The sequence below is a fragment of the Malaclemys terrapin genome, chromosome 3 (assembly GCF_027887155.1).
Source record: "Malaclemys terrapin pileata isolate rMalTer1 chromosome 3, rMalTer1.hap1, whole genome shotgun sequence".
NCBI lineage: Eukaryota > Metazoa > Chordata > Testudines > Emydidae > Malaclemys > Malaclemys terrapin.
In genome coordinates, this window is record NC_071507.1 from 44,120,823 (window position 1) to 44,138,406 (window position 17,584).

At 40.8% G+C, this 17,584-nt stretch overlaps 1 protein-coding gene across 2 annotated transcripts; it reads left to right on the top strand.

Moving 5' to 3' along the window:
• The first annotated feature begins 4,677 nt into the window (after positions 1-4,677).
• On the top strand, positions 4,678-16,628 carry ATF3 (activating transcription factor 3). Of its 2 annotated transcripts, XM_054024426.1 has the most exons (5): positions 4,678-4,896; positions 6,761-6,858; positions 9,783-10,026; positions 11,508-11,615; positions 13,126-16,628. In XM_054024426.1, the coding sequence occupies exons 2-5, from the start codon at positions 6,794-6,796 to the stop codon at positions 13,321-13,323; spliced, it is 615 nt and encodes a 204-aa protein (XP_053880401.1). In that variant the 5' UTR covers positions 4,678-4,896; positions 6,761-6,793; the 3' UTR covers positions 13,324-16,628. The 2 variants fall into 2 exon arrangements, with proteins under 2 accessions (XP_053880401.1, XP_053880400.1); XM_054024425.1 differs by lacking the exon at positions 6,761-6,858 and having other exon boundaries at positions 4,807-4,896.
• The last annotated feature ends 956 nt before the right edge of the window (positions 16,629-17,584 follow it).

A 17,584-nucleotide genomic window follows, 5' to 3' on the forward strand; every position in this document is an offset into this window, starting at 1 on the left:
TAATGGACCCAGGTTTATGCTGCTTACAACACATACTGCTGACAAAACATGCATAAGCATCTGAGGTGGGAATTTGATGCCAATATAAATGCAAGAGCAAATATAGGACTCTTGCAATACAGCTTTGGAACAGAAATATACTGTATAGGAAAAATCATAGCAAAGTGACTGCTTGGCATGGAACTCTAGAATAGCTCTGCTGGCACAGTCAAAGAGCCCAATTCTGTAATGGTTTTACATTGCTGTAAGTAACCCTGCTGAGTTCAACAGAATTATTCCTCAGTTGCATGTGGAACTGAGAGGAAAATTAGGCCTGTTATGTTTATAGTAATATCAAAACTTAACAGCAGTAAAACCACAAAGGACTCAGGAAACCAAATTTCACCTAAGAAGTCACTAAGCAGGACAGATACTTAGGAAAGTAAATTTTATATATTTCTATTTCATGAGGCCTGTGATATTTACCAGAGGAAATCATAGGTAACTTCACTGCTTAATGGAGTTACACCACTAGAAAACAAGTGAGAGATGAGAATTGGGCCCCTATATTATATAGCTTTTCCCTGGCAGATATCCCACAGCTCCATACATGTAATGGAAGGAGGAATACAGAAAGCTTTTGCTGCAGGGATTTGAGCCTTATTGCTTAGTTATATTACTGGAGGCCATATTTTTATTTTATGGACATACCCACTGGAAATGAAGAGGTGTGGGGGTGGGAGAGGCAGGATTTGGCCCAGAAGATGGTGAATAAAAGAATCCTTTTCTCTGTGCCAATTCAGGTTGGAGATTTTCTGAGAGTCTACAATAACAGAGCAGCAGGTTATTATTTAGTATGATTGCTCTTTGTAGAAATACCCAATGAGTAATACTGTAGGTGCTCAGGTGATCATATACTGTACGTAGATCGAGACATAACAGCAATAATTAAAACAAACTTCATCTCACTGAAACTATTACTGTTTCAGTCAGACTACTTCCTGCGGTTTCTGGTAACACTAGAGAGAGGAAATCTAAAAGGATCAGGATATTTAGCTAGAGGAAATTTTTTGTGTGTGTGAAAAGTTGAAAAGTAAAACTACCAAAAGTGTTTAAGCATCTTATCAAAATACTCAAAAACCAGTGGGAGAACACTTTAACCTGTCTGGTCATTCAGTGACAGACCTGCGGGTGGCTATATTACAACAGAAAAACTTCAAAAACAGACTCCAAAGAGAGACTGCAGAGCTAGAATTGATATGCAAACTAGACACAATCAACTCCGGTTTGAATAAGGACTGAGAATGGCTGAGCCATTACAAACGTTGACTCTATCTCCCCTTGTAAGTACTCTCACACTTCTTATCACACTGTCTGTACTCGGCTAGCTTGATTATCACTTCAAAAGTTTTTTTTCTCTTAATTAATTGGCCTCTCAGAGTTGGTAAGACAACTCCCACCTGTTTATGCTCTCTGTATGTGTGTATATATATCTCCTCATTATATGTTCCATTCTATATGCATCCGAAGAAGTGGGCTGTAGTCCACGAAAGCTTATGCTCTAATAAATTTGTTAGTCTCTAAGGTGCCACAAGTACTCCTGTTCTTCTTTAAGCATCTTATGTATCTATTGTTTGCTTTTACTTCCTGACATTCTTGATAGCTATATTAGTTTGTATTAAGTTGAATCTAGCCCCAATCCTATGTCCCTTGCTGAGATCAATGGGAGTTTGACATTGATTGAAATGGGAGCAGGATGGGACCCTATATGTTAAAGAAACTAAGCGTAAAATTCTGTTTTCATTTTTATTATAGTTTAATTCTTTCTTACTGAGGAATGCCATGCCATGAAATTTTACAGTGGACTAATTTTAAAACATGCACAGTTGCTACCTCTATGTTTATTCTAAGGGGAGGTGCTCTCTCATATCAAGGATTTGGTAAATAACACCCATTTTACTGTCAAAAGCATTTTTCATATTAAACATATTTCCTTGTCAATGATGATACTAGAAGTAATGAAGATACATGAAGCATAAGCATCTGTCTGCTTAGTACTATATTATATCTGTGAAACACTGTGATCATGAAGTAATTTTTAGTGACACTTAAAACAGGTTGACAATATTTATCTTTGTGAGGTGTTTCTAACCACTCTGAAAGATGAAGTAATGTATTTAACCTTTCTAATTGCCCCTGTTTATTTGTGTAACTTTGCTCTATTTAATTAAAAATGCTCCCTCCAAATAAATTTGCATGGATAATAAAAGTAGTTAAATAACCCTGGATAGTTGCTAAAGCTTTCTGTCTGTATTACAGCAGGCACCTGGTCATCACCACTCACTTAATGTTGCAAAACAGCTTCCATAATAACTCCCTGTTTCCACGTGCTCAGAACTTTCCACAACATTTACATTTTGGGATGAAATTCTCCATGTTTGACTCTGCCTTCTTTGTAAGCCTGAGCAAACTCCTTCCAGCTGTTTTTGGATGTGGAATGAGTGAAGAAAATACCCCTCTGCTGTATAAATAATTTAACTACAGGGCTACCCCAGAAAACAGAGCTGAAGTTTGAAACTTGTCATAGACAAGTTCCCACTAAAGAGTAATGTTTTTTGCTTGGTGTTAGGATAATTGTTTTGGATTTACAAAGATAAAATCCTTAGAAGGGTGTGAGCTGGATGAGATTTTGTTCCAGTATCTGTAGGTGTGTACTTAAAGAGATATGACCACTATATGAGTGCATAGCTAGGCAGTGTGCAGCAATCAATGTTTTAGATCTTGCAAGGGGTCTAAAACTGAACAGGTGTGGAATAAAGACCTTGCCGTTAGAATCTATAAACTGAACACACCACATAAGTGTAAAGCAAGGAACAAACTGTACCTACACACTGCAAAGATGGTCTTCTAAACTGTGCAAGCCAGATTTTCTTTCTCTGTTCCCAACCCTTTCTCCTTAAAAAAAGTAGGAAATTAAATGCAAAATGCCATTGTTAATGAAGTGTTAAGTTTGTGAGATCAAGCATGCAAAAGTCATGACATTTCAAGATTTAAGGCTATCAGGATTAGATTGCCCCCAATGCACATATATAGCCCCTTATTAAATGCAGACCTTAAAGTAGTGCTCTTGCTTGTTAATGCATTGTATGTATTTATTGATGTATATCGTAATATGCATGTACACAGTACACAAAGGGGCTGAGTTAACATGGCTTGAGTGCCTGAGTTTGCAAGTGAAAGTTGTGTTCATGCTGTTTTTTGTATGTATTATGTAAGTATTATATTATGTTGTGTATATATGTGTGTGTATATTTATGAATACTGAAGCACATTAAACAATCTGTTTCCCAGCTTTGTGTTGTGGCTGTTAGAATTTAATTCTTGTTGTTTAAGACATTAGGATGATGTGAAAGGAAAAAAAGGAAAACGTTCTCCTCCCCTTAAGTCCTCCTCCTCCCCGAAGCCAGAAGGATATTGTTAGTTGCTTTAAGGAAAGATATTTTTTTAGCTCCCTGATGTGTCAGCAAAGGGGTCTTTAATCTTTACGGGTAAAAATTAAAGTCAGCCCACTCAATTTGTACACTGAACGTTTAGGTGGCATCTGAAAAAGTGGGAACTACATCTCAGTGACACAGGATCACATTTTCAGTTCTTTTAAAAACTACATAATCCTTCAAAAATTATCGTAAAACGGGCTTTGCTTTTATTACTAAAAAGCCCCAGTCGCCCACGCACCCGATTCCTAGTAAAACCCTGTAAAGGTACGGAATTACAAACAGCAGATCACGCCGAAAACATCTCAGGAAGCACATCTGCGCCGTATGGGGGAAAGGGAATGGGGAAGTGATTTTTCTCTAGAAATCTTCTCAAATCTTCTCAATCTTCACCCGTGGGTCGGACAGTTTTCTGAGGGGAGGCTACTTTCCAAAGTGAATTCGATTCTCTGTTAGAAATGCCCCTTTCCCACACGCTACGGACCCGTCCCCGCCTCTCATCCAGTTCGCTAAATCTCCAGTGGAGACCCAGATCGGTGCGGATTGTAGTATTTTTGTGTCAACGCCGCGAGCCGCACGCTGCTCCCCTTGCACAGGGGCTGCCCGATGCGCGTACACACCCGCATACAAACAGACACACAATATCACACACACGGTGCTAGGGTCGTCACACGGGCACAGATGCCTGATGCACAATTACACATTCGCCCCCTACACAAACGCTGATCTAATGGGGAGGGGGGGGGTTCAAACCGTTTAAATGGCTACAGAAAATGACAAAGCCTTTCCTAAAAGGTCCCTTCAGCGAACCAGTTCTGCCCCCTAATTCCACCGCCGCCCCCCGATCAGTTATTGCCCATCCCCGTTGCAGCAGGATGCCAGCGATCTGGAGTCATGCAGCTGGCTTGGGCACCATTGGCTCATGAGGATGACACGCAGCTGCAGGAGTTAACATCTGGCGGCTAGCCCAGGCGGCTGCAGTCCTGTTATGGAGCGGGTGTGCATGCGAGCCAGCTCCCTTGCTCCTCCTCCTGGTCGGGATGGGGGGAACCTTGCATCACCGCCCAGCGCTAGCTGCGCTCCCCCTTCCTTCGCTCTCTCGGCAAGGCTATTAATAGCATGACATCAGCCCGGGACTCGCAGCCAGAGTAAATACCAGCGCTGCCCACTCGGCTATATAAGGAGGGTGATGCAACCTCTCGCCGAGCCAGAGATTCAGACACACACCGAGAAGCAGCCGCCGCTCTCCAAGCGGCAAACTCGGAACTGCCCGGCAGGGACTGGAGCCCCTCCAGCCAGCGCGCCCGGCAGGGACCCGCGCGGACGGACCGAGCCGTCCTGCTGCTCCCCGGCTCGCGTCTGCTCCGTCCCGCTCTGCTTGTCCCAGGCGCGGCAAGGCGGCGTGAGAAGCGGCGGGGGAAAGGTGAGTGAGTTTGGAAAGGGGCAGGGCGGGGGGACGGGGAGCGCCCGGACTTGGCTAAGGAACTTGATGGTGGCGAGCTCCGGGGGACCCTCCTGGCCCCGCTCACGCGGGTGGGCTGGGGAGCTCGCGAACCGCAACTGAAAGCAAAAGTGCGCTCGGAAGAGCGAAGTTTTTGACTCCTGCTGGGGCCACGCACAAGAAGCCCCCCCCCTGCCCCCCCCCATTTCTCCTGCTTCGGAGTCTCTGACCCGCGCCCTAGACATCCCCCCGCTTGGACAGTGCAATCGCGGCTCCCCCCGCACAAGTCACCGCCGCTTCGGCTTAACCCGGGGCGCTCAGCCGCGCGTCTGACCCGCCGGGAGCCGGGAACCGGGCGCTCTCACTGGGGCCAGGGGCGCCGCTTCCGGGGGGGACGGACCCTGCACATCTGGCCCTCCCCCTTCACCCGAGAGACGGGGGTTCTCCCAGCTGAGCGGCCAGGGTCGCTTTACTGCCCGATTCATTCGTTTCTCTTGGGCTGGGGGTAGCGCTCGAGTCCGTAGGGCGGCGCATTGCTCGGCAGTAGGAGCGCGGCTCCGCGGGGCGCCCGGTGCTCGCAAGCTGCTGCCCAAGTTGTTGTGCCTGCGATACAGTCCTTTAGAGAAAAAAGTTAGTAACCAAGAGCTCAAGGCACCCGCAGACTTCAGTTCATGCGGGTCACACCGCAATGGCGGTGTCTGTTGAGAGCCGGGGCTACATATAAGTGTTGTAGGGTCCCAAACCAAGTTATTTTCCTTTATGTTATTTTGGGGAAATATTGCCCTCTTTTGAGTATTTGATTAGCGTACACACAGACGAGAAGTAATATCATCCTGCAAGGTGACGAATAATTAAATAGTGGGGAAAGTCACTAGGAGATAACAGTCATTTTTTTGCCCCTCTACTGATGACTGACATGAACAAGATCAGTTGCTGACCTGTTGCCTAACTGAGCAGGGTTGAGTGACGACGCAACAGAAAAACTGTTACACAGAACGAGTTTCCTGTGTGAAATCGATTTTCTTGGTAGCAACAACAGCAGAGAAGTTCGGCAAATAAGCAGGCAGATATGATCTGGGATATCAGAATCCTAAAGGTCAATTTGAGTGCACAGAGGTTGTGAACTATAATTGCTCATAATGCCGTTTCAGATTAACCTGTATAGCTCACAGGGTTTATTGCGTCAGCAGCAGAGGAAAATGAATTCATCTGGGGAAATACAATTAAATCATTCATCTGCAGTTAAGCTAAAGGAAAGCTAGGAGTGAGGGTGACCTGAAGTGTTCACTTTTAATATTAGCATTAAACTGAAGGACACTTTAAATAACATAAAGGCTGAGTTTGGACTTTGGAATAGAGAATGTGCCCTGACACATCAAATGTCAGAATGTGAGAGGTGAAAACTAAAAGTGGGGGGAAAATCATTACACAAACTGTGGAATGGGATCTTCATCGGGAAATGTCCTGTTTTTTCTTGATCATAAGCTTCAGATGGAGTGGCTTGCACTTGCGCCAGGGATGAATTGAGCCTCTGTGGTGCTATTCTGTGGGGTGTTCAGCACCTCCAACTCCCAATGACTTCAATGGGAGATGAAGGTGTTCAGCACCTCACCAGATTGGGATCCATGTAGTTGTATGGACTTGTAGTTAAATAGAAAGGTTTACATGTGATTATTTTCTTGGGCTAATTATAGAGCAAGCCAAAGTGTGTTAGGTGCTTTACAAACAGAGTAAACCAGGTCCTTGCCCCATATAACTTGCAGCCTAAGATAATTTACAGACAGATGACTGGGAAAAAGGGAGGCAAAACACATTTTTAACTCTTGCTTATACTATTATAATATAGGAAGTTGTCCTGTATCTACATCTTGAAGAAAAAATGTTTTTGAACAGAGGAAAATACCAACATTACAATTTTATGTCTATTTATCAAGTATACAAAAGGTATCTATCTAGCACTCTCCGTACCTCTGATATAGTTCTGATTTATTATTATTTGTATTCTCCTAGTGTCTGGAGCGCCAGGCATAGAGCAGGACCCCACTGTGCTAGGTGCTGTACAAACACAGAACAAAAAGACAGTCCCTGTCCCAAACAGTTTACAAAAAACAAGCGGAAACTAGCAGCAAACCCCACCAAAGGAAAACTGACCCAGAACAGTACTCCTACAAACTTACCCACCCACAAACCCCTTCAAGCCCTTCTCTTTCCTAAAGCCTGAGTAAGTAGAGATGCCTTCCAGCATGTTTTGAAGGTCAGCAGACTTGGGCTATTTTAGACCAAAGGGAGCCGCAAGTTCTAAAGTCAAGGGTGCCCATAGAGAACACTCCCCCATCACTCTTACATCAAGGAGACACCAGTAAAAGCAAATAGGGTTATAAAAGGGATTTTAGCAGAGTTTTGTGGATATTTGAAAATAACTCCTCAAATTACCAATGGAAATCCAGCATAGACAATATTTCTCAAGATATTTTCCCTGAAAGCTCTGAACATTCTTGGTTTCTTTTGGTGGTAATACTGATTTTAATTAAAAGTTTATTCACATATTTAAAAAAAAAAAAACAGCCCTATCACCAGTACTGAAAATTTAGGGATAGCTCAGTGGTTTGAGCATTGGCCTGCTAAACCCAGGGTTGTGAGTTCAATCCTCGAGGGGGCCATTTAGGGATCTGGGGAAAAAACAACACTGTTAGGGACAGTACTTGGTCCTGCTAATGAAGGCAGGGGACTGCACTTGATGACCTTTCAAGGTCCCTTCCAATTCTATCAGATAGGTATATCTCTGTATATTACTTGGGGTGGGCTGGAGAAATGGCTTTGTTAATTTAGATCTCTGATTGGAATGAATTAAACAGAATTAGCCATATAGAATTAAGCCATCACCATGAGCTAAAACAACAGTGACAGCTAATGCACATAGCTAAGGCTTCCTCTGTCCACATACAATGATGGGTTCAATCCCATTGGGAAATAGAAAGAACCTATTTGAATGTGTTGGTGAAATGCTAAATGCTGTTGTTGGTTTGTCAGCTGGAAATCAGAGGCATGTTTCTAACTTGTTGGAGATGAGTATCCTCTAGCACTCTGAGATTATAGGATTAATGAGTATCAATACTTAAGATGACTCATGAGCGGGGGCTTCCTGAAGTGAATACATTTACATAAATTTCCCAAGGTCTGTTGGAATAACAAACAGTTCCAGGGAATTTTCCCTTCTTTAATAACTGACAGTGAAATCCTAAACTCACTGAAATCAGTGGGAATTTTCCATTGACCTCAATAGGGCCAGGATTTCATGTGGAGTTTGGGAACTTCTCGGTACTTCTATTTTTATTGAAAACGAGAAACTGCTTGGAAAGCCTCCAAACCTGGGATTTGGTGACCAGGGCAAGGGAATTCTACATATCGGTAGTTCACTAACTTTAGATTTTTGTATTTACCCTTTACAAATATTTAGCTCTAGCCCAGATTCTGCTCTCAGTTACCCCCGTGTAAATCTAGAGTAAATTTCTGGATAACTGAGTGAAGAATCTGGCCTTTTGTTAGAGTACATAATCTTCACCACCACCCAAAGCTGCAAAGTTAAAGCACTGACATAAAGGTGAGTGCACAAATCTAGGCTGACTATACAGAGCCTTCCTTTATGTACGCAGATAGCCCTGAGGCAGTTGTCTACTTAGCTGCTAGGGAGTTAATTGCAACTGATTTTACTATAATTACCATACGAATCAAGAACAGGTAATACTGCAGTAATCCCATTACTACAAGATATACAGTTGACTGCATCCCGTGAGGAAGTAGAAAAAGCAAATATGGTAAAATAATCTGAATTTTAACCAATTTTTTAAAAATAAGGGTCAGATCCTCCACTGGTATCAACTTAATACAGCTACATCAAGTTACAGTGATGTTTAATCATTTAAAATACTTAATTTTAAGGGTGTGCAAGGGCACTTTCAGATTTCACAAGAGCAAAAGAATAAAATATACTTCCAATTTTGCATTATTCCTTCCCTCCAATTCTACCTCTGGCTTGATACCTCTGAGCATATATAGCTCTTTACGCTTGAGCCAACTTTTATTACAAACTGCTTTGCAGGAATTTATCTTTTGATTTGAACAATTTTGGGCCAGATTCTAATCTTGCTCAGTGACACCCATGTAAATCTAGGCATCCAGTGGAGTTACTTTGGATTTACACAGGTGTAACTGAGGCCAGGATCTGGCCCATTCCTTCCAAGCTCGAATATAGAAGTATAGCTCTTAGTATGAGAGAATCATTTATTTTGTGTCTTTTTACAATTTTAAAATTTAAAACCTCTTCAATTGCCATTTTTTCCTTCTACGGGTCCTTCTCCTTTCCTCCCTCCCACCCCAATACTATCCTCACACACCCTGCCATGCTTGAAGGATTCACAATGCCATTTTACTTTGCAGAAAAATCCTGAAAATGGACTTGCATAATAAGATAGAATCTAAAAAACATACATCCATTTAAAAATTGACTAAATATAGATGCATTCACTTAGGATCTGAGCCTGCATTGCTTGATTTCAATGGAAGTTTGGATTGCTCAAGGAATACATGATCAGTCCTTATAAAGTAGACAGTAACCGTTCTCTTGCAACCATTATGAGCTACAGTGTCAACTCGCACACCTTTCCATGAGACTAAAATAAATCTATAAATGTGTGTGTATACATATATGTACACATACATAAATAGTGTAAGAATGTCATCTCAACCTATGCAAAAAATATACAGGGATTGGTTCATAGTTATGAAAATGCAGCTCTCTTCTGTCAAATCTGTTTGGCTTGTTAAGATTATTAAAAGACTATTCAATGTTTTATTTTGTTCCTTTTCAGCAAAATGATGCTCCAAAACCCAGGCCAGGTATCTGCATCAGAAGTCAGCGCCTCCGCAATTGTTCCCTGTTTGTCTCCTACAGCGTCACTGGGGTTTGAGGATTTCACAAATCTAACCCCACTGGTGAAGGAGGAATTGAGATTTGCCATCCAAAATAAGTGCCTATCCCACAGGATGTCTTCCACATTGGATACAGTGACAGTGTTGGAAAGACCCGTTGAAATGTCTGTTCTGAAAGCAGAGGTATCATTCCTTCAATAATATTTCCGTTTGATTGATTAGTGTTCTGATTTAATGTACCACAAAATATCCCAAAGACCAAGAATGATATAATCTCAAACACAGGCAGTCCTCAGGGGACTTAATCTGTCAATGTGTTCAGTGCTTTAGTGTTTCTTTATTTCCGTTTTCTTTAGATGCTACTGTGAAACACTATTTCACCTTTCATTTCAGTTAGGGCCAGTTTATTTTTAGCCTGACACAAGTAATAACTTCCCTTATTAATGGGAGTATCTCTAGAGGGTACTCTGTATCTGGCTTCACTACTGACTTGCTGTAGGGCCTGGAGCAAGTCACTGCAATTTAACCTTGATGTAGTTAGTTGAGGTCATCTGCAGGTGGGAGGTAAAGGGTTGACTTTCCTCAGCTCGGTACAGGGAAGTAAAATCAACCACTAGGATTTTATATCAAGGTCACTATCTCAAATTAGCTATCTCAATATAAAAAGACACCTTTTATTGCAGTGAAGACATAGCTTAAGTTTGGTCAATAGCCATGAATAGGGTGACCAGACTGAAAAATTGGGACGGGGGTGGGGGGTAATAGGAGCCTATATAAGAAAAAGACCCACAAATCAGAACTGCCCCTATAAAATCTGGACATCTGGTCACCCTAGCCATGAATTGGTTGTAAACCAGTTTTCTGGTTGTGAACCTACCAGGTGGCCAAAAAGAAAGCGCTAAGCTGTATAATAGTACCCTCTTCTGAAGAAACCAGCTGTGCCATTCCTAACCTCGGGGGGAGGTGGGGCAGATTGTGAATTCATGCATATTGGTATAAGTCTGAGTAACTCCACTGAAATCTATGAAGTTATACTAGTGTAAAATCCAAGTGAGATGAGAATCTGGTCCATAGGTCAAAGTTACTTTGGGTTTACACTGGAGTAACTGAGAGCAGAATTGAGTGTAAAGAGTGAAACTTTTTGAGAATTCCATACATTGATCCCCACTCCATACTCCTATTGGCATCAGAGGGTGTTCAGTGTGTAAAGATGGCTGGGTTGAGTACAGCTAGTAGATCTTAGACACTGGCATAGTACTCTGCTATCCAACCACCAGACTAGGGGCCTGCATCTGCACATCATTATTACTCAGACAAAACTCCTCCTGACTTCAGGGAATTAAACATTAGTCAGTAGAATAAAATCTGAATATATTTTAATTTAAAAATGTTGGATTAAATAACTCTTCAGAATGTGACACATAAAGGACCTCATTCTGATCTGTTACGCCAGGTTTCCACTGATGACCTCAGAGGTGTTACTCCTGATTTACACTGTTGTGAGATCAGAAGCATACCTCTAGAGTGTCTGATGCTCTGTGTTGGTAACACACCTATTAGTGCTAACCTTTAGTGCTACCATTATTTTAAAAGTCAGCAATTATCAACATGATTATTCTGCATTTACTGCATCATGCTGAGTATGTACATCTTGAATCTTGTAGTTTTCGCCCCAAGAAGATGAAAGGAAAAAGAGAAGAAGGGAAAGGAACAAAATTGCAGCTGCAAAATGCCGAAACAAAAAGAAGGAGAAAACAGAATGTTTGCAGAAAGTAAGTTACTGACTTTGACTCTTCTCAACCTATTTCCTCTTTCTGTTATTTGAGCAAATAGGACAATGTCTTCAGGCTAAAGGTCAGGACCGGGGGTCAGGAGATGTGGACTCTGTTCCTGTCTCTGCTACAGACTTCCTGTGTGATCTTGGACAAGTCATTTACCCTCTTTTCCCTAACTGTAAAATGGAGATATTTAGCCACCTCACTTGAGTGGTGGAAAGATGAATTCACCAATGGGTGAAATTCATCTTTGTGCAGAAGGCTGGCACAAGGCCTATGCAAAATCCTAGGACACTGGGGTGAATTTTACCCAAATGCCTTTAGATCAAATTTGGTTAACAATGAAAAATATATATATGAAAAATAACTGAAGAAGGAGAAGAAAACATTGTTGAAATTTTAGTGAATGATAGTGTTATTTATATGGATAATACTAATCTGAAAATGTAAATGGAACACGAAGAATTAAAATTACATTTCACATAATGTACATTATAGATTCTAATAAGCTATGCTTACTCCATGCACCAAAACTTGATTTTTCTATGAAATGGCTCTCCAGTTGGAAATGATCACTGATGTAGTAGCTTAACAAATTAAAGCTGCATCTCATTTGGTTTATAATTAACACTACTGATTGAACTTTTCAGAGAAGTAACTTTTACAAATCACAAGCTTATTTACTATTACTATTACTTATTGATACCATAAGCTTATGCCACTGCAAAACAGTAATGATGTCATAAGAGTCCTATAGACAAGAGCCCTATAGACAGGGTAGCACAGAGGACACAAGAATAGGCACAAAGTATCCCTTATGGTGCAAATGTCTGTCTCCATTAGCAAGTTTGTGATTAGTAGCGTTTAGTATTTAGTGCATTAAGAGAACTAAGCAGTCTCTCAAAAGCCCCATATCAGTGACTGTCTCTTCAGAAAAGTGCAGGGAGCCCATTAACATCACTCCTTGTGTTGGTCAGAGGGGCTTATCAAAGAAAAGCAGGGTGCTGCTTCTTATCCTACCCCAAAATGAATGGACTGCCTCCACAGGCTCTAAGTCCCTGCTGGCCTGGGAACAAGGAACCAGGCTAGAATCAAGGATTCAGATCCTGGGGTGCAGTTCGCTGGAACTTCTACTCGGCCGTTGGACTGGCCAAGTGAGTTCATAATGGCTTTTTTGTTGTTGTTGTTGTGGTGGTGGTGGTGGCGGCAAATAAGCTTCCTTTTGGTCAAAGCAATGTTGGCAGGTAGCTCTATTGAATTTGGCTTTGTGACCATTGTCCTATTTCTTTAAAGGGCAAAGAGGACCATTGTCTGAATCTGTTCTCTAGACTATTATATACTGGTGAAGTACAGTTGCATAGTTATGACTAATTAAGAAGCAGGTAGTTTCTTTCTAACCCAGCCATCATGCTTTGCTACAATTAAAGGGTGGCAACCATCACAATAACATTATGGTTAACTATGTAAAATACTCACTGTAATACTTATGTCTGTGCTCTGTGACTAGGAATCAGAAAAGTTGGAAACTATCAACGCAGAACTAAAGGCCCAGATTGAAGAGCTAAAGAATGAGAAGCAACATTTGATATACATGCTCAATCTCCACAGGCCAACTTGCATAGTTCGAGCACAGAACGGGAGAACACCAGAGGATGAAAGAAACCTCTTTATTCAACAGATCAAAGAAGGAACATTGCAGGGTTAAGGCAAACCAAGAGTTCTCATAGTGCATTTTTACACCAAAAAAACAGAAACCATCGAGGATTTGACTCAATGTGTATCTGTAGGATCCTAGTAGTCTAGAGCCGTTAGGCAGGGGAGATTGCTTTGTTAAGCAGGAAGGATCATGTTGGCTTAGCTGTGATTCTTCCTCTCCAAAGATTTGGTCTCGATCAAGTCGAAGAGTCCTCTGCCTCAACTCTAGGTTTTAGTACTTGTCATACTTGCTGTTCCTAGAAGCTACAGACAACAGCTCCGGAAGTTTTAGGTCTCTGTAGTGTGCAGTGCCTGCACTCATGATGTTTGTGTTAGAACACTATGACTTCCAATGATGCACATCGTACCGACAGCTGTGCTGGATGGACACTATCTTTCCTTGTTGCTGGTAGGGAAAGCACACTGAGAGTGTTTTTAAAGTTTTGCAATGTTTCCAGAATGATGCTTTCTGGCAGAATGCGTTGCTATGTGATGGGACATACTGTAGTCTAACCTAATGCTGCAAAGACTTTCGTTTCAAACTAAGCATTGTACTTTTTTTTTTTTTTTCACAACACTTGTGTGGGTTTTTTTATGACTCAGCGGCAGATTCTGTGAAGTCTGAGAGATGTGACAAGTGTCAGTTTCTTGCCAAATGTCCATGTAACTAAGTTTGCATTTACTGAACTGGAACCTCACTCACTGTTCTTCAGGAATTGCAATTTTGCCATGAAAAATAGGAAAGCACCTTGGCCTTTGTGCACCCAAAGTATAATATCTCATATGGGTGATATTTCAAAGAACTTAATGGAAACAAAATTACACAGTAAAAATAGACTTGAAAAATCTAATGATTCCCTAATGACTTGGGTTCTGAGCATGCAATCTTTATTCAGGCAAAACTCCCATTTATCATTCATTCTGAGTGAAATTTACCCCGTGCAGAGGGCAGGTGCAAGGGCTATACATCATGTAAGCCCTATTTTGACGCTATAAATGTAATTTAAATAATGCATCCACCTTATGCTGGCCCTCTGCACATGGGTGAATTGTACTTTTTGGGAAGAGGGAACTAACCAGGAAGGGACTTCAATAAGACTTTTGCTTGAGTAAGGATTGCAGGATTGAACCCCAAATTTGTGAATCACAGAAAATAGAAATGGAAAAGACTTACTACATTAGATCACACAGGGGCTGATTCTGCACACCTTTACTCAAATTAGTAATCCTGTTCACACAAGTAGTCCCACACGTAGCTCTTACTCATGTGAGCAATGGTTTGAAGTCTCTCACCCTGTCAGGATTATTTCTTATTGTCAGATAATTTATACAGGGGAAAGAATTCTGACTGTAGGAATTTTTCTTTCATATTTGAGTGGTAACTGCAGCCAACCAAAATGCTGTTTAGAATCCAAGAACAGCCTAGAACTTAACCTAAGGGTAGGTCCATACTTACCTCCAGGTCCGGTGGTAAGAAATCGATCCTGGATCGATCCCGCAAGTGCCCGCCGTCGACGCCGGTACTCCTGCTTGGTGAGAGGTGTGCGCGGAGTCGACGGGGGAGCCTGCCTGCCGCGTCTGGACCCGCGGTAAGTTTGAACTAAGGTATTTCAACTTCAGCTGTGTTATTCACGTAGCTGAAGTTGCATATCTTAGTTCGAAGTGGGGGGTTAGTGTGGACCAAGCCTTGGTGATTTAGTGAGTAACTATTTTTTACTTTTTTAAAAATCTAACCTTAGATGTTTTGAACTATTAGTTGAGCTGCTGGACTAAAGAGCTAGAGTTATGAGTGTTTAAATTCTGATGTTTCTGTGAAATCCTCAGATTGTTTAATCCTATTAAATATTATCATTACAGTTTTCTGTAAAAGAAAATATTATCCTTATTTATCACTAATATTCCTAAGAAGTTGAAATAATAAATATTGCAAACAAGATAAAACTGAAAACACAAGTGTTGTACTGTTTTTTATTTTTACTTTTTGGTGTCTAATATTATATATTTCTAAACTTCAACGCTTCTATTTGGGACACCACTATTTAAAAAGTATAAGTGCCTGATTCTTGCCTCTCATGAGGTGTTCATCATCTTGCAGGATTGGGTTCAGAGATTTCATATCTCAATCAGTGGTGTCTAATTGCTTAATAATGCATTTTAAATGAAATAAACCATAAAAATGGAGCTTACAGTACATAATATTTTACACCAGTTCTGCAGTGTTAAAAAGACAATTTCAATCTAAACCAATAGATACCTCAACCATCAGCTTCTTACTTTACAAGCCCCAAATGGGTAAACCAGATATCATGCCAGATCCCTTTTTATTTTTATATTCTGCAACAGAACTTCTTAATACACTTTCCTAAGATCTGGATATATTGTAATGTCCTATATCATGTTTCAGATATGTACTTCAAGCACCTGAAAGGTGAATGTATAAAATACAATATATTAGGCCACATTCAGTCCTGGGGACCAAGTCTCTCGTTGCAGATTATATGGAACTCCCAATGACTTCAATGAGAGTTTCTCAGATCCTGTGGTTGGAGAACAGAGTCCCCTCATGCAATTCCACTGGCTTAACTGGAGTTACACAATGGATAAATTTGGCCCATTGTTTGGCTGACACAGGAAATACATAGAACGTGTTTCAATAACCTTGTCAAATGAATTTTCATTAGCATTTGACTTCTGTAATATAGAAGCAGTAGATCTAAGCATAATCCAGATACCAAACTCCTTGGCTTTGTCCTTTGTGCAACAAATATCAGCAAAGGCAAAATAAAAAAAAAAGTTTGTCACTTATGCTGTTATAAGGTATTAGTACAGGGACTGGCTTCATTTACTGTTCAACATAATCACAAAATTCGTGTCTCTTCTTTAGGAATTTTGTACAGTTGCTATTAACTGTATTACTGGTGACGCAGGCGTCATGCATTTGCTGCTTGAGTTAAACATAAATGTTATTTACTAGCATGCCAAATGTTAATGTGGCATCACTACTTTTGTCAGAAGGTATTCTGTTTTTATTTCTATCTGTTCAGTCATTGCTGCTTTGCACTGTGAGTGTGTGTGTGTGTGTGTGTGCATGCACCCGTGTGTATGTGCAAGTATAATTCATAAGTTATGGTACTGAAGTTAATTTGAATATACCCAAGAAAGCAATGTCTAAAAAGGCTAGACATGAGCAATGCATTGCATGGGTTTAGTAAATGTCTACTTTATTCGGGAGAACCTTTAAAACAGCATTAAAAGCAATTTGTTTTCTATTCTCAAGGTTATGTTTTGATACTTTAATAAAAAATAATTAATATACATTTGCTCATGTGTGACTTCATTCTAAGATTCATTCAAAGTCTGGAAACAATTTCTTTTCTTAGAAGAACAAGAAGCTATTTTAAAAAATATGTTTCCAACAATAAGTTTTTGGAAGTTGAAACTGGCATTGTTTACTGAACTCTATACTCCTCTTGATATACACACTGCCCAGGAATGCTAGGCTGCTGGCTTCATACACAGCATAGTAGTTGCATCAGGGGACTCGTAGCCAGGACTTTTATGCTGTGAGATGTTGGGCAAGTCACTTTAGCTCTCCATGCCTCAGTTTACTCATCTGCCAAATGGGGCTAATACATATGTTAGAGGGCTGCTATAGAGCTTCATATTTATAGATTGCTTTAGGATGCTAAGATGGAATGTGCTATATAAGTGCAAACTGTTAAAAATTACAGGTTGGGGATCTGGGGATTTTGTTATTGGTTGTTTATTTGGGAAAACGTTAAGGATTATAGCTAAAATATGCAATCTTGTATATTCGGAACCGAGCACCTACATCCATACTAAAGTTCCTAAATAAAAGTGTCCTGGCACTTACAGGTAGGTGCTGACCAAAAATTTTAGCCTGAATACTTTGCAAATAAGAAAAACCCTCAACACAGTGGAAATTCCAGTAGATTGGAGTTATTTAAATATCAGTAGCCTAATAGATCCATTGCATCATTACACAACCTAGCTGGCCAACTGAAACCAGTTTAAAATTTCAACTGGACTTTCTACTAGGAAAGACAGTGGATAGATAGGTGGAATTTGGGACTACCAACTTCAACAGCATCTTTTTTCTTTATAAATGGAACTTCCCTATCAATATATCCCTTTAAAAGACTTGCACCAGCCAACATGCATATATTCAATCTCTCACCCATTTTCTTCTATCTGCTCTTATTTGGATGGCAGTCATGCTTTAGCTAGTGGGTTTTGACTTCTTGTCTCAT